Source organism: Telmatherina bonti, assembly GCF_933228915.1.
Source record: "Telmatherina bonti genome assembly, chromosome: 15".
Classification (NCBI taxonomy): domain Eukaryota; kingdom Metazoa; phylum Chordata; class Actinopteri; order Atheriniformes; family Telmatherinidae; genus Telmatherina; species Telmatherina bonti.
The window spans coordinates 20,307,777-20,325,056 of NC_136613.1; the positions used below are offsets into that span (position 1 = coordinate 20,307,777).

Below are 17,280 nucleotides of genomic sequence, written 5' to 3' on the forward strand. Positions count from 1 at the left end.
CATTCACTCTACTGGAAACAGCGGCTCCGTTTGTGGTTTCAGTAGTTAATGACAGAAAGTGATGTGCAGATTGCATATAAACCACGTTGTTTGCATGATGAACATTAACTTGTATTTTAGCCATGAACACACGACACGAGAAGTCCCTCACAACAACTTCAACTTGATAAAAAAAAAAAAAAAAAAAAATTAACGCCAACGAGCTGATTCCTGAAAAACATGAATCAGGGTTTAAAATACTCTAAACACATTATGTCACTTGCTGCGGAAGTGCAAGTCCTCGCCACACATGCTAGGTAATTTTGACTTTGAGAGCTTATATTGACCGCTTTCTATTTATGCCACACAGATATTCATTCAAATGTTTTAATATTAAGAAATCTTGGGGATAATTCACATCAACCGAGGAGAACAGCCATTAATGTGATTATCTGCTTCCACGTGAGCACCACGCTTGTATCTGAACTTAGAAGCTGGTGTATTGTTGAAGTGGTAAAAGAAAGTCATTATAAATATCCTAATGGGACTGTTTCCTTGCGCCTTTCTTGAAGGATGAGGTTATCATGTCAGACTGACTTGCCACTGTCATGTAAGTATTTTCTTTTTACATAGTATAACTAGGACTATCGTAAAAAATTTTTTTTATTTTTTTTTAATTGTCCATGTGCGACTTGCATTTCAGATGTTTTTACAATGTGTGTTGTTTTCCAGTTGGTACAGGTCCTTAAAAGAGCATCACACATCTTTAACCTGAAGTGCAAACAGTTGTAATTCGGCTGATCCAGACTGCCTGTCAGCTGACACCGACTGGACCGTGGACAAAATGAAAAAATGAAGACCTGTGATCTCTCTTTGACCTGATCTCCGGTTTGTAATGATGTTTCGGCTCCGATCTGTGAACACCTGCCTCAGAAGGCTCCTTCATGGGGGAACACTGAACAGAGACCAGATCCTGGAGCGGCTGCAGGTTTGCTCTGCTGAAGACCAGGTGTTTGATGTGGTGGGCAAGAACAAAGCAAAGCTGACAGTGGAGCACGTGAGCTGTGCCGTGGGGATGCTGTGGCAGTTTCAGAAAGAGAGACCTGAACTGCTAAGGACTGTGGACCTCACCAAAAGTCACCCACAGTTCTTAACTCTCCGGGTTTTAGCAGAGAATAAAATTGCTCTAATGGATGATTTAATGTTGGTTGACATGCTTTATGCTTTCCTCAGGTATGTTATCAGACACAGTATATTCTGTGACTATGAATTTGAAATAAACATTGTAATATACTTTACTGCTGTTCTTCCTGTAGGCTGAACATAGAGGCTATTGACACCCTTGTGCAGCAGATGGTTTCAGAAGCTTGGCTAAGAATAGACAGGTATGTTTGCACAATATTTCCTCAATTATACCAGATTTAAAGTTATTAAAAAATAGCGTTAGAGGACGAAGACATGTTTTTGCACATTTGCCATCAAAAAACTGACACTGCAAAACCTTCGACAGACTTCCAATGTCATCTTTATCCAAGTTTGCTGTCTGTTTAAATGATCAGCACCTTCACCACAGTCCTCTAATGGGTCACATTACGTGTATTATGGATCAGAGGTTGTCATCTATTGATGATGCCAGGTCAGTAACAGCACAAAAAGGTGCAACAACATTTGTATATGTATAGGAAGTACCTGACTGTCAGTCGTGTTTTTCCAGGGTCCTAACCACTTTGATGACAAGTGTGTCATCACTTGTGTCTCCCCGGCTAAGGGATGCTCTCATCAGCAGAGCAGAAAATCTCTTGCACACCGCGGATCCCTTGCAATATAACACACCGCGGAGAATGGTGCAGTTTCTGCGCAACATTAAGTATGTCCACCGACCTCTGCTGGAGAAGTGCAACGAGATTTTCTTGCTCAACATTCCCAGACTGGATGCAGAAAATATCAGCATTATCTTGGGTCTGTATCAGTCCCTTCAGTTCAACAACTGTGACTTCAAGCTGGCTGTTAAACAAAAGCTGACTGAACTGATGGATACAAGCACTGATCCTATTTCCTTCTCTAAACTGTTTGTTGCTCTGGCTCCCATTGCCAGTCAGGAGATCAGAGAGAGGTTGGTATCATATCATAGTGGCATGACACTTGAATATAATCGTTTACAACTGTCTTTTAATCCCACTGGCCTATGGTTTCACTCCTCTTAGGCTGGAGAACACTGCCCTCCTGTTGGCTGATGAGTTCAACCCTCAGCAGGCTTTGGCTATAGCTGAAGCACTGGAGGAGGTTCAAAGTAGAAACCTTAACTTACTGAACAAGTGAGTTAATGTCTTTGTCATAAAGCACAAACATAACTTAAGTAGTGTGGCTCTCATGTAGGTGAAATATGGACATATTCCAAGCTTATATTTCTAAATAATCCTACTCCCTTAAGATGTGTAAAATGGAATACAAGTATCTAACCCATTAAAATCCTTTATTTTATTGAAAATGGAACAAAGACATGTCAAATATCCAAAGTAAGAAATTCCATTAATTGTTAAATGAAATGATGTTGCAGTAAGAGGAAAAACCTTTGCATGAGCAGCGCCATTTTTATTTAACAAAGTTTGTTGTTGCAAATGCAAGCTGAAACTTTACCAAATTGATAAGTAATTAAATTACCCATCTAACTAACTAGATTTATGGATACTGCATCCTCCTAGATCAGGGGTGTCCAACTCTGGTCTTTGTAAGCTACAATCCTGCAAGTTTTAGTCTTTCCTGGGTCCAACACACTGAATTCACATGAAAAGGTTCTTCAACAACTTATCTTTCGCACTCTCTGCTAATGAGCCATTCATTCGGTTCAGGTGTGTCAAAGTAGGGAAACACTAAAACCTGCAGGATGGTAGCTCACGAGGTCCGGAGTTAGAGACCCCTGTCCTAGAGGGGCATCTGACTTAGTCCCAAAGTCAGTATGTGGTGATGTTTGGTTGCAGTAATGGACATGGCATTGGTTACTTGCATATCTGTCAGGGCACCGTTAATGTTGAAGAATATGCATAAATATTGGAGCAAATATGTTGCCATTCAACTAATGTCTTTTCAGGGAAAGTCTTTTGCAATCTAAGCAAAACAATACCCTTTCTCACTGTAGACATTACAACAGAGCAGACACAGTGATGAGAATACCTCTCTGTTGCATCTTTTTATCCAATTTCTTTTAAACCATTTTGCATCAAACTTAAAATGAGTGCATACTTTTTCATGAAAGATTAACATTTTAAAATGTTTGTACTGTTATTAGTGAAGTATTGATTTAAAATTATTTTAAAGTTGTTTTTTTTAATCATATATTCTTTAAACAAGAATAAGATGCTCAAAACTAAGATTGGAACTCTTGAGGTTGATGAAAATCCAGTTGAAATGATTGCTAATAATATTGCTCTGCCGTGTTAAGCTTTTTAAAGGTCATTCTATTCTAATTTGCAGAAATATCTGTCAAATATTTACATTTGTTTCATTTTCCAGAATAGCCTCGATAATCCAGAAGAACCTTCATGTCTACAAGTCAGTGGAGGTGGCCAGGATCACTCAAGCCCTTTTTCTGTTGCAGTATCAGAATCCAGAGTTCTTCACTACACTTAGAAACATTATGATCAAGTAAGTGATTATCAAATGATCAACTATTGCATTTGAGTTAGATGAAATAACAAGAAGACTAATGACACTTTATCTTGCAGCTTTTTGCAGCACAGTTTCTACCCCTCTGAAGTGACAATGCTAATTCGGGTACTGTCCACGCTGTCTTCCCCGCGACTTGACGAGAGCGTGGTCTCAAAAGTAGATGCAGTGGTCACACAGTGCAACCTCAGCGAGCTCAACACTATTTCTTTTGCCGTTGCCAAATGGATCCGAAATGATCCGTCCTACCGACACAACACCCACAGCAAGTACGTCCGCCTGCTGCAGACGCTAAGCCGCTGTGGACATGAGAGGCTGCAAACAGCTGACCGGCTGGACTTTGTGCTCGAGGAGCTTAAGTACGTCTCGGGCGAGTGGTTTGAGGAGATGCTGCTAGAAGAGTCCATGGTCACACTGAAGAGGATGATGGCTCAAATTAACTGGGCCAATGCCCCAGATCTGGCCTTTTTCCTCACCAGAACAAATCTCCTCTGTCCTCCTCTGATGGACAGAATCGCCAGTGTGGCCACTGAATACATTGACAAGGTGCTTAAAAAGACAACATTGTAAACTGGAGTGACTGAATGTATATTTACTATATTTTTTCTGTCATTTTAAGATCCATTATTCAGCAACATATGCTACCCTGCTACCCTTTTCTGTCCTGAACTATGATTCTGCGCAAGCAGACGAGTTGTATGATGCTTGTATTCAGCGCTTCACGCCACACATCCGTAAGAAAAATGCACAGTCCAGATTTTTTTTTTCCTCTTACAGGAATCTTGCACTAATCTTTTTTATGTATGTTTTTTTCCTAGGCTCCTTTGACCCACATTTACTCGTCCTCCTGGCATATTCCTTGGCAGTAGCTGACCATTTTCCTGAAGAACTTATTAGAGAAATTTTTAGCATCGACTTCCTGGGAAAGCTGGACTCCCAGCTAGAAAGTATGTCCTTTGGTTATTAATTGTCTTTCCTTGGCAAAATAATCCATCATGAAGTGTAAGTAAACACTTTGAGTGTTCATGTGACTGTAAATATATCTCCTTGCAGCACTACCTGATGCCCTCAACATGCGGACGCGACTGCGACTCATGGAGCTCAATCGTGCCGTGTGTCTCGCGTGTCCTGAGTTTCAGGTGCCTTGGTTTCATGAGCGTTACTGCCAGCAGCTGCAAAGAAAAGGTATGAGAACTCACAGGTGTATTTTCTGCTTTAGGTGGGATTTGAATTTAGATTTTTACAGCCAATTACCTGTTAAAATGTAAATGTTTGACTTATTTTTTTCAGGGAACGGCAGTATCAGTCCTGTTCAACAGCAGATCCACAAAATGCTCGGCGAAGTTCTTGGTGGAATTAACTTTGTCCAAGCAGCGGTTATTACTCCGTATTTTTACACCGTTGGTGAGTAAACACTACTGTGGCCACAGGGGCAGCAATGGTTCAAGTGGTAGAGCAGGTATACCAATCACTGAAAGGCTGGCAGTTCAAGTGAAGTTGTTATTGTGTCTATGGGAACAACACTTTACCCTCCTTGCCTCTAGCGTCGACATTGCTGGTGCATTTGTGTATGAAGGCTTGGTGGGGGTTGGAGAGGCCAGTGGTGTGCATTGGCTGCCATATTTCCATCAGTCTGCCCCAGGCTAGCAGTGGCTACACATGTAGTTTTATTATCAGCAAATATGAATGAGGAGTCGTTTCAATAATGCATGCAATTTAAAGCATATTTAGTGCTTGAAAAGTGCATTAAATAGCTGGAAAAGCACTACTGGAATCTGATCCACTATTTTTATTTCATTTGCATTTGTATGTTTACTATAACAACTCATCTTCCACAACAATCCAGATTAAAACTTTTATTTTAGTGATACTCTTTTTAGATCCTCACCGTTGTGTTTTTCAACAGTGATTAGCAAGCAAACCATTACCTTTTTAGGTTGAAGCTCTGACCAGCGTTGCTATAATTGCAGCAGTGGAATGTAACATGTCAGATATTATTATGCTTATCCAAAATTTATATAAAAATGTATCGAACACAATTACAATCCTGGAATTTTCCTAAAATCTTCTTGGTCAGACTTTTAAGTCAGAGCAATAGACAACTCAGAATAAAGTATTTAGCTGGAGATGAGCTTATCGTCTTGATCACATGGACAGCTAAGCACTTAAAAGTGATTTTTATGTGGTCTTTTAAATTGTCATTTCAGACTTTGAATGCAAACTGGACAAACACTTGCAGCCGCTGCCATACACAGAGCCAAGCACCTTGCAGATCTCGGACAGAGGAAAGGTTCACTGGGATCCAAGGTCACTGGAAAATATGAGGGAGGAGTTACCACCTGGAGCTCAACGGTAGGGCATTTTGGTGTACACATATGTTAGCCACAGCATGAAAAGATATTGTGTAGTGGCTCTTTAGTGCGACTAAAATGGCTCTGACTGCTCAGGTCAAGCATAGAAGACTTCTTGTGATGTGTTGCACCGAGACATTAAGACCAGATCAGTTGGTTCCTGTTGGTTCCACAGTGGTTCAGGTTTGTTATAGCTCAGCTTGTAGGTGCTCAGTTGGACTCATATATGTGTGGTTTGAAGCCGGGCAAATATCTTGGGTACTCTATTCTCAAGCTGATTTTACGTTATAAATATGTAGTTTTTGCCTTGAGGGACAAGGCGCTTTTAAACTCGCATTATAAAAACCTTATGGTCGCAGGTGGAATAACTACGTAGATCGTGTTGGGGTTAATTTTTGTCTGCGTGTTTATAGTCGTTCTCAAATTTATTCATTCCCTTCCATTAAAGAAAAGGCAAAATTCACAAAAGTAACTGGAGACTGAAAAATGTAATAATATAAACAAACTTGCTAAATTAGAATTTAATTAAATAAGGCATTGATTTTTAATTGAATTTTATTGAATAGAATTATGAAATACAAACAAACAAACGAAGCTGTCCTGGCAAAATACTTGTCAACAGCTGCAGAAGTCTGATCAACACTTACAGAAAACACTTGATTGCAGAGTGACGTGAGCTACATTAGATTATCATGTTGTTTTATTTGTTTTAAAATGTTCCTGTTGAACAACAATTCCAAAGTAATGTCATGATTTTTCTAACATTTTTATATATTACTTTGTCTATTTTAAACTTATTTCAATGACAGCTAGTCTTTTCCTATTACATTGGGAAGGTGTGACTAAACCCGAGGACTGAATGTATTTCTAATATAGCCTGAATATGAAGAACCTTTAAAACCCTTCAGCTTTGTTAAACACCTTTTCTTTGACCTTTTCCTCGGCAGTGTGGCTGTGGACTTTCTGGATTCAAAGTCCTTCTGCAAAAATTCTCATCATATAAAAGGTGAAGCCTTGTTGAGGAAAAGGCACCTTGAAATTCTGGGATATCGTGTTGTTCAGGTTAGTGAACAATATTTTCTGTATGATATTGACTCTTTCTGGCTTATGGAATTACTTTTAAAATTAATATTATTGTGAGACATTGAATATTTGTCATTTTGCAGATCCCTCACTTTGAATGGAACTCCATGGAGCTTTCAACACACAATGCCTGGAAGGAATATCTCAAGAAGAAAATACTCCGATAGTTTTCTTTCTAACAGCCTTTCTTTGAAGAGAAGTGTTACATGTAGCACTGACTAGCTATGTTGGCACGAAAAACACTTGACAGAGTGACTGAATAGTGTTTAGTGTTAAGCAGTAAACTTAAAACATAAAGTGCTCCTTATTTTTAGTTTTAATATCCAGTATAAGGTTGGCATGAATCTACCTCATTCATGTTGAGTGAGAATGTATATTATGTTTTTGTATTAAATAACATTTTAAAAATGAAAATTAAAATATGTTATTTTTGGCATTTCACAAGTGAATTACCTGGTAAATTTTTTGTTAGAACTCCAGGTGTGTGACATGCAGAGAGAGGATTGCTTTTTTTAAGATTAAAAGAGAAAGGAGGTGGGAAGTTGTATTGAGCAGACATATTAGGTAAATGTCACTTGCAGAATTTGAACCCATGACTTCCAAAGCCATGTGCCTGTCCCATTACCACTAGGCCATCTATAACATGCATATTTGAATGGGAAAAGATAAAACTCTTCTATTGAGAAGAGGATTTGCTCTATGTTCGTGCACGTGGAGATATCACCCAATGGGCATTCACAGTAATAAACAAAGACAAACAGGAACTCAAAAGTGTGAATGCAATGAATCGCATTCACACTGATTTCAAAATCAGTGTAGTTTATTGTAACTAAAATCTAAAAAGAAAGGCAAAGATCATAGAAGATAAATATTATCCTCTTAAAACAAACATGATTCTCTGTCCTGCAGCAGAAATAAGAAGCTCCATTGTTACAATTTGGGCATTTTGGCTGTGTTCAGGCGCATGGAGACACAGGAGGCTCCGGCTGCATAACGCATCTCTCTGATCATGCCAGTCCACTGTTTGGTGTCCTCTTCATACCTGGCAAAGAAAGTAAACATGTTAAAAGTACTTTTTATAAATGAAGAGTACTCTGTTTTTGAGTATTTGAAAGAGTAAATTAACACTTGAAAACTTTTTAAATATTTTATACAGCACAGACAAATATAACGTACTGCCATATGTCAATGATTTCAGTGGGTGCACACTCTTTGTTCTCATTCGCCACCATTGCAAAGCCTCCAATAGCATACAGTACTCCTCCACAGCTGACCAGGTTGATGGAACTCCTCTCTTGGGGAAATTCTGTAAAAGGTGACCACCTGCAACAAAGTGCACACACAGCTTAGTCAGCGATCATGTTTTCTTATCTCCTGTGATACTAACATGTAATTGATTGCACAATTCAGTTTTCTGCTCCTCCCTGCACCACAAAATCTAGCTTTGATAATAAAGCCATACAAAATGGTTATCCTTGCCCCAAAAAGGCCTGTTAGGATGCAGGTCAAAAAGGCTGGAAACCAGTGATTCATCATAAATACATATGAAAATTCTCAATAATAAGTTAGAATGGCTGAAACTCACTTGTAAATAAATGACTCAAATACTTTTCTGATGTCACATACAGTGATGTATGGAAGAGTTTTATATTTTACCAAAAAATAAATGCATATTTTGATATCCATGCTTACTTGTTAGTCCCAAAGTCATAGGCTTCACATGCAGCTGTCAAGCCATCTTCATTGACCCCTCCAGCAACAATAATTCTCCCTTTGTGGATGGCAGCACCAAACATGGATCTGGGAGTCTTCATGGAAGCCACCTCCTTCCATTCTGCCCTCTTGTGGTTGTATGCAAACATCTTATTGGTTGCTTTACTTTAGAGAGAAAATTATGACACATAAAGGTTAATTAAGGAGCATTAGTTTGACTTTAAATCAAATGTTCTTATACTGTATTACTACTTGTCATTTGTCTTTCCTCCAATGCAATAGATCAGTCCATTCTCAGAGACCACACAGTGGCCATGGATTTTCACCGGCAACTTTTTAGTTTCCATCCACTTCATTTTTCTAAAAATGGAGATAGAGGAACAGGCATGTTTAACTGTTCATTACTATTTGTAAGGATCCAGTGAATAACCAGTGGATGTACTAAACTTACTCTGTGTCGTAGCACATGACAGCGTCATGAGACTCGTTGGTTTGTAAATCCTTTCCTGCCACAGCAAAGATGAGATGTTCAAATTCGCCCAAAGCAAAGAGACACCTGGGGGATGGCATAGGTGGTAGAGCTATCCATTCAGAAGTCAGACTGTCCAACTGAAAACATTTTAAGATTTGTTTTAGAAGCAAAGCATTACATTTTAAATATATAATGCACACACACATATATTAAACAAGGCTTTTCTACCTGGTAGAAGTAACACTGCAATGGGTTGTCTTTGTCCTCTTCATCTACAAACAGGCCTCCCAAGATATACAGATTGTTCTTTTTTGATGACATACTGACATGGTTTCGGGGGATTTGCTCGGCCATTGCTCCAAGAAAACATTCGTTCTCCTGGCCATCATAGGCCACAGCAGCGGTGTCATTAATCATCAGAATCATGTCTTTGGCAAACATGCCATATCTGCGGGTATCATTCAGATAACCAGGTAACTTTCCCTCCTCTCCCTCTGGGTCATCTTGTTCCTTTATCTTCTCAGGCAACTTCCCTGCAAATGCTTCTTTGATGACCTTGATCTTTTTGAGAAGCTGAGGATCAGCCTTAATCAGGTCATCTTTCTCTACCTTTTCCTTGAAGTATTTCTCTGGGAGCAGACGAAAACGAATGTAATCAAAGGCCTCATCCAAGGATTTCACGCGCTTGTCCTTGTCTTTTCTGATCCACTTCATGAGAGATTCAAAAACCAGCTCTTCTTTTTCAACATTCAACGCATCAGCTCCAATAATGGCAAATAATTCAGGTGGAGCAAGCTCTAAGAAATCATCATCCTTGGCTATGGTTTCAAATCGATCTGCAATGTAATCTCTAGCTGCCATAGCCAGTCTGGCACAGTTCAGCATCAGTCCCAGTCTGTAGATGGCAAGACAGCTCTTCATGTTCAGCTTCTTCTGGAGATAATTCACACAAACTGTAAACACCGAGGGGATCTGGAAGCGATTGGCAACACCCAAAATATCTTGCACATTGTTATCATTTATTTCAATCTCGGCTGAATACATGTAATTTACAATCATCTCCATCATATTGGGGTCAAGGTTGTCTAGAATCACCTCCTTTCTGTCCACTTCTTTGAAATCCTCTGAGAAGAAGAGCTCCCGGAAATATGGACTGCATGCTGCCAGAATGAGCCGATGGCAGGGGATGTTCCTGTCACCAACCTTAAGGATACAGTCAATCAACTTATTCTCATTTAAAAGCTCTTTGAGCCCATCCTGTAATAAAGTGCTCTGAAACAGACGGAGATCTTCCCTCAAGCCTTGGGGATCCATTCTTTCAGAACAGGAAGCAGATGGAAAAGGAGTTAGATTGTCCTTGCAACTACAGGAGAACTACAGACAAGCAAGTCTGAAAGCGCTTGAATATAACTGTCCTCCTCTAAATATAACTAACCACCCCATCTGTGAAGAATTCAGGTTGGCCACATCGGAGAACTCGCACAGCTGTCGTAAAGCACAAACAACTGTGGGGGCCTTGTCACCCCTGTGATTAGTTGCAACATTGTTGTACAGCCACACAGAAATAACGTGGTCTTTTCATTTATAATCTCTTTTCAAAGAGTGAAATATAATTCTAAGAAAAAAAACTTTTTTTAAAAACATAGATATTCGTGAGGACTATTGGTTCCAGTGATTTAATTTAACTTTTCACATCTGACTAAAGTCTACATCACTAAGTATTCTGGAGACATGTACATGCTAAATGACTCACAATTCATTGAAAGCAATGACCACTTCCCTGTGGTGTGTATGATTCAGTATTTAGAACGAGAGAAATCCAAAAAGGGAGCCACGTAAAACAGCAGACAGGGTCAGGGAACAGCTGCTGACACAGGAGCTGACGGATTGTCCTCTTGAATAATTTTCTACATACTAATACATTTTCTTTAGTCTGACTTCATTGTATTCCTTTCACACAAAGATATGGAATCTGATCATTTAGAAAACTTAAAAAAAACAAATAAAACTCCAATATCTATTCAAACGTTTTATTCAAATTGAATGTTATAAACTAAAAACAAAGCGTTCTCCACTATACATGGAATGATTCTTGTCATTTTGTACTTTATTTGTATGAACAAGCTGTACACCTTTTAACTTGGCCTATAAATAAATAAACATATGTTCTACTGCCTGTATAAGTACAATATGTACCTTTATTATAATAATGTTTTATGTTGTTTCAGCCCATCACCTCCCACAACCCTTGAAGTGTAAAGCCATCTTTTAACTTCTCAATGGCGAGGCCAAGCTCATCGGAGAAAACTGCTTCACGGTCTTGTTGCTGTAGAATTACAAAAACATTCGGTTTCCATATAATTTAAGGGCAAAACATACTGTAAAACATAAAATCCTTCATAAGTCTAATAATCAAACATCAGAATTTACCTTATTGCCATCAGCAAAATAGGCCTGCAAGTAAGAACATATATTCACAACACAGACAGAATTATAATTGGTACAAATAATAAAAAGAACATGTATGTTTCGATTGTGATAGCAGGTTATTGTTGTCTGGTGAGTAACACAAACATGAGCACTAGGCAACATAAATTCATGTTTGCTCATTATGCTGAAGGGTATTAGCTCATAGCTATTCTGAGTCTAAACCTTTAAACTCCCAAAAGAGTACTGAGTGTAAGGATGGCCAAAGGGCTCACTCACAGTGAAAGCATCAGTCTGCTCATCAGGCTCAATTTCCACGTCATCTGGAGGTTGATCCACTGTGAGTTCTTCCAGTGGCTGGGGCTGAAATCATTGTTGGGATAAACAGCACTATGACAACATTGTGGAGTTCAGGGTCACTAAATTTGAAACTGCAAATGTGTGCCTACCTTTTCCTCCATTTCATATTCTACTCCAAAGATTGGGTTGGCAGAGTACACTTTATGAAGGGAATTGATTTCTTTCAGTGCATCTTGAAGCTTTTCCACCGGGTCAATCTTAAACCCAAGAACGTATCCTCCACTCTAAAACCATGAAGAAAGTACATATTTTCTATTACAACCACCAAGGTGGAAGACAAAACCCTATAATGAGATCACATCTGATGAACATTACCTGTCGCGAACTCTCTATCACCAAAGCCAAGCCAAATTTTGAGTCTCTTATTCTGATCGACCACTTAAAGGAAAAAAAAGCAAAATGTTGAAGACTTCACACAACTCCAATCATTTCAGAGCTACACAAGTGCCTTAAAAATTGTCTGCTGTTCTGTTTATTCATTTAAAGCATGCCTGGGAGCTATAATAAAAACACTGGGTTTGGATGCATATAAACAGGGATGGGTGATGGTACATTCTGTTTTGAAAAAAACAAGTTCAAAAGAAAATCTGAGGGATGTACAAGCAATGACTTTAACAGAATTGTACATACAATCTGCAGGTAAGGAATGCTGACATTGAAGCTCTCATTCATATTGGCATGCCACACAATCCGAACATTGGTAATGAAGAAAGTTCCAAGGTTTCCCTAAAACAAATGCAGATTAACAGTCATTAACTTTTTGGTGACTGTTTGTTCTGTTTTAAACAAGTTTAGGTTCATTTTGTTAAAGCAAACTGTCAAAAGAAAAATACTGATTAATTCAGAAAGACTATTACTAAAAGATAATAACTTTAAAAAACATTTTAAAAACAACCCGAGTACCTGATCACTGGACAAATTCCAAACACCATTGATTTTATCATACACCTGTTCCCTGGGCAACAGTCGAAGCTGTTTATTCTGAATTAGAGCAGCTCGGAGTTTCAGGTCCCGGTACATTTTAGAGGTCTCATAAGCTCTGTACAGACACAAAACATATTTGTAAATACTGTGTAAGACATTAATTTGATGTAGAAAACAATCAGAATGTAACATCTCCACAGTGTTGTTTTACCTGTGTACAGCAATCACAGAGGTAAAGAGTCTTGGACTTCCAGGAACCAAATTTGTGAAAATGAACTCAAATCTTGTGTTATTGGACTTTGTTAAGATGTAGAGGGCTTCAGTCTGGCCTCGCAGTTTCTGGAATAATAAACATAATTTGGAAAATGGCTTGCTCTTTTTTTCCATCTTAAATCACTTTTACACATACATTTTCAGTCATTTTTAATAACTGTTGCCATAAATCACATTTATAATTAAAAACTGTGTTGCGCATTTAGAAATGTAACACATTAAAAAAAAAAAAAAAAAAAAAACTTCAGAAGAGAAATAGGTTATAAGTATACTTTACTACAAAGGGAAAACATATGGATACTTACTGAGTTAGCTGTCCTTGTTGTGATGTTTATGATAGAGTTGTAACCCACAGCTGAAAAAAAAGAAAAACAGTTAGCAGGATGGGCTCCCAGCTCGAACTGTGGCTTTTCTGTGTGGAGTTTGCATGTTCTTTCCGTGTTCTTTTTTTTATGTGTGGCTTCTTGGGTACTCTGGCTTCCTCCCACTGTCTAAAGACATGCATGTTAGGTGAATAGGTTCCTCTAGTTTCTCCCCAGGAGTGATTGCGAATGTGAATGGCAGTTTGTCTGTTTGTGTTGGTCCTGCAATGGATTGGTGACCTGTCCAGGCTGTACCCTGTCTCTCACCTCCTAATTGCTGGGATAGGCTCCAGATTCCCCACAACCCTACACTGAGCAGTTTCGAAAATGAATAAATGAACTACTTTAATTTAGATCAAAATTTAAAAATAATTTCAGTGGACTGTTTTGGCAAATACTTTTAAAATGGGACTAACTAAACAAGTCAGTTATGACTCGCACCATATTCATTACGTTTTAAAGGATGCTATCACATCTTAATCTCACTTGTAAAAATCATCAGCTGAGACATAATACAAGCTAAATATTCAATAAAGAGTTATTAAATTATTATTAGGTATAGTATAAATCCACATTACAAATCCACAGGCAAAGTATTCTCCATCAGCATTTAAATATTAAGACATTAAAGCATGACGTTTACTCACACAAGTTGACTCTTGGTAGAGCCACAGAGTGCCAAATAATTCTCAAGTTTGTTACCAGAAGTCGCCCTGTTAAAAAAAGGAAAACATTTATTGTTTATATGAGGATTAACCAAACACAACGGGCCCAGGTAAATTTAAAAGCACCTCGATCTCCATTATTTCCTTTTGTATCTTCAATGGAGTCCAGACAATCTATCAGCACTTCTCCTGGACGAGTTTTCATCTGTCTGCACCCGGGAAGGATTAACATATTGATCATTAATTGTAGCGACGTTGCAGCGTTAAGCAGAGGCCTTAATGTCTTAAAACATTTGCATTTAAATATGTAAACATTTAAACATATGTCGAAATATGACAGATCTATTGCAATATGGTGTTTCGTGAACTGGTATTAAATGAAAAACATCAGTTAGTATTTAGTAGGAGGAATGACACGCTGTTAGGTTGTAGCGTTAGACTAGCCGGTTTGATCAGTCAAGCTAGGGCTTGAACGATCCCCAAAAAGCTTTCAGTTTACTTACTGTGCTGTTATGTCGAATCTAACATCTCTGTCTTCCCAGAGAGTATCTAAAGCAGAAGCCATGACTGCTTATGATGTCGTCTGGTTGTTACTTTTCCAGCCCTCTAGAAAAGGTGAACTAGCTAAGGATTGGAAGGGCTAATCTTGAAAAGACTGCTTAGCATCATAATCACCGTGGTAACAGACGGCGAGTCAAGAGGACCAAAAGACTTTTAAACATGTCGAATTTATCCACTGACCACAATTATACCAAATATTAAAGTATTAAACAAACAAACAAACAAACAACAACAAAAAAAAAGATTACTCAAGCTCTGAAAAATTAATAGTTTCGTATGAAAACAGTTTATTATGTTTTTCATTTCTATTTAATTGCGTTTATTCGTTATTTATTATTATTATTATTATTTATTTATTTTTTTTATCATGAAAATGTGATATTTTCTAACTACACCATAATCCACGGATGTCCAAAGTTCGTCCTCAAGGGCCACTGTCATGCAGGTTTTGGGTGTTTTTCGCTGCAGCACACCTGAATCTGATTAATGGCTCAACATGCTTTCATTTCATTGTGAATCTGGTTTGTTGCAGTAGGAAGCAGGTTTTAGATGTGTCCCTACTTCACCACACTTGATTCAGGTTAATGGCACTCCTCATCAAGCATTTGCAATGCTGTAAATGAGCAATTCATTTCATTCAGGTGTGTTAAAGTAGAGTTACATTGAAAACATGCAGGGCAGAGGGTCATGGATCAGGACTGATCAGGACCAAGAAACACAGTATAGTGTGATTCTGACTCTCTTTTGGTGTTGAAATTATGAAATTATGGCTGTGCAGTTATACAAGTTTTCCTTTCAGAGCACATCAAATGTCAGGAGGAAATTAATTAATTGTAAATTAATTGTGAAATATCATCATTGCTTCAATATGAACAACCCCCCCCCCAAAAAAAAACAACAAAAAAACCGTCCTAATTTTCTAGTGTTAATTTATTCAGACTACCTAAGTAAATTTAAAAAAAAACATTTATTGTCAAGAAGTTGAATTATTTTGCAGGAAAATTGTAGATTCGCATTTAGAATTTTTGGACACTAGTCCTGAAGTCACTGATGGGAAAAATGTGTGACCACATGGTAATTAGTGCTATACCTCTTGGAAATATTTGGCCATGCACTGGTTGCATAGGTCTTAGATCACCATAGTAATGTACCTGAACAAATTGCGAACCTCATCTGTGTTTTATCTGGACTGTGGTTTAATGTGACTCTAAAAGTGCTTTTCAAAGGCTCCGGACTTGGAATAAGTATCATTGGTGGAGTTAAGTTACAACATATAACAAAGTCAGTCGTCAATGACAGAAAAATGTAACATATCCTTTTAAAAAACCTCAAAACGTTGATGGTTTCTCATAGAATGATCATTTTCTCTCTGCAGTTGTAGATATACGTACATGGCATATTTATGTCAATATTTTTACTATGGTGTCTTTGCAGCTTCTAGAGTTAGAGTAATTCAAAGTTATGTCAATGGAAACTTCCCATTAGGATTGTCGGACAAAGACTTTGTGTGCATGTCATTTAGAGAACCCTTAACAGGAAATCAGCTGTTGAATAAAAATGAACCAAAACTTAATTAATAACAAAATAGCTTTCTTTCTTTTTTTTAAGCATAAATAAAACAAAAACAAAACAAAAACATTTCTGAGTAGTAAAAGGTTAAATTGTTAGTACATCCATATGTCCTGTAGATCAGGAATGGACAACTTTGGTCTTTGAGAGCTGCTAGCCTGTAGGGGTTAGGAGTTTCTCTGCTGAAACACACCTGACTCAAATCAAAGAGTAATTAGTAGACTTTTACAGAGCTTGACATCAAACTCTACACAAGTCTGCTAATTAAGTCTGATTAGTGTCAGATGTGTTAAGCAGGAAAACTCCCAACACTTTTAAGACTGTAGCTCCTGAGGACAAGAGTTGCCCATTCCTTGATGAATCAATATTAAAAACACACTTTGACCGAAATGGCATCAAGTATTCATGAAACTGATTGAAAAGGAACAAATATATTTGTCTCCAAATATCCATTAATAAAAAAGCTAAAAATCATGTTTAGATCTACTTTCAAGAATGAAATATGTCATATATATTACTTAATATATTTATACTTTATTCTTTTTATTGATATCAATAAAATTAATACATTTGCAATAGTCTTTGTAATTAATAATGTTGGTTGAACCCTAACAAAAATGTCTACAAATTTTTAATGACAATGAAAAGCTGACAGTATTTAAAACCAGTAAATACAATAAAAAAAAACATGCTGACCACAAAACACAAAGGAAAGGACAAGGTGTAATAACTTTATTAACAGTGACACTGCTTATTTTGAGAGACAAACACAAAAGTTAAAACCAGTATTCTATTTTTTTATATTATAAAAAGATTAAAAAAAAAAAAAAAAAAAAAGATTAATTCAGATTTACATACAATCCAAAAAAGAGGGTGTG

General features: G+C 37.7%; 3 protein-coding genes across 4 annotated transcripts; 1 reads left to right on the forward strand and 2 right to left on the reverse strand.

Moving 5' to 3' along the window:
* Positions 1-377: 377 nt before the first annotated feature.
* fastkd1 (FAST kinase domains 1) lies at positions 378-7,260 on the forward strand. Of its 2 annotated transcripts, XM_079253944.1 has the most exons (15): positions 378-589; positions 712-1,212; positions 1,296-1,364; positions 1,490-1,615; positions 1,694-2,092; positions 2,184-2,294; positions 3,490-3,621; positions 3,702-4,188; positions 4,262-4,376; positions 4,461-4,589; positions 4,696-4,827; positions 4,933-5,046; positions 5,850-5,994; positions 6,941-7,055; positions 7,160-7,260. In XM_079253944.1, the coding sequence occupies exons 2-15, from the start codon at positions 875-877 to the stop codon at positions 7,241-7,243; spliced, it is 2,496 nt and encodes an 831-aa protein (XP_079110070.1). In that variant the 5' UTR covers positions 378-589; positions 712-874; the 3' UTR covers positions 7,244-7,260. The 2 variants fall into 2 exon arrangements, with proteins under 2 accessions (XP_079110070.1, XP_079110071.1); XM_079253945.1 differs by lacking the exons at positions 1,490-1,615; positions 1,694-2,092; positions 2,184-2,294.
* A 601-nt stretch (positions 7,261-7,861) lies between these two features.
* klhl41a (kelch-like family member 41a) lies at positions 7,862-10,634 on the reverse strand. The gene is made up of 6 exons (XM_079253946.1): positions 9,490-10,634; positions 9,241-9,398; positions 9,042-9,149; positions 8,769-8,954; positions 8,253-8,399; positions 7,862-8,118 (listed from the first exon to the last, which is right to left on the reverse strand). Exons 1-6 carry the CDS (start codon positions 10,573-10,575, stop codon positions 8,007-8,009), a joined length of 1,797 nt encoding a protein of 598 aa, XP_079110072.1. The 5' UTR covers positions 10,576-10,634; the 3' UTR covers positions 7,862-8,006.
* An 840-nt stretch (positions 10,635-11,474) lies between these two features.
* Positions 11,475-14,872, reverse strand: bbs5 (Bardet-Biedl syndrome 5). The gene is made up of 12 exons (XM_079254186.1): positions 14,776-14,872; positions 14,399-14,481; positions 14,255-14,320; positions 13,551-13,600; positions 13,184-13,311; positions 12,952-13,087; positions 12,679-12,774; positions 12,364-12,426; positions 12,138-12,272; positions 11,968-12,051; positions 11,692-11,715; positions 11,475-11,587 (listed from the first exon to the last, which is right to left on the reverse strand). The coding sequence occupies exons 1-12, from the start codon at positions 14,835-14,837 to the stop codon at positions 11,486-11,488; spliced, it is 1,029 nt and encodes a 342-aa protein (XP_079110312.1). The 5' UTR covers positions 14,838-14,872; the 3' UTR covers positions 11,475-11,485.
* Positions 14,873-17,280: the final 2,408 nt, after the last annotated feature.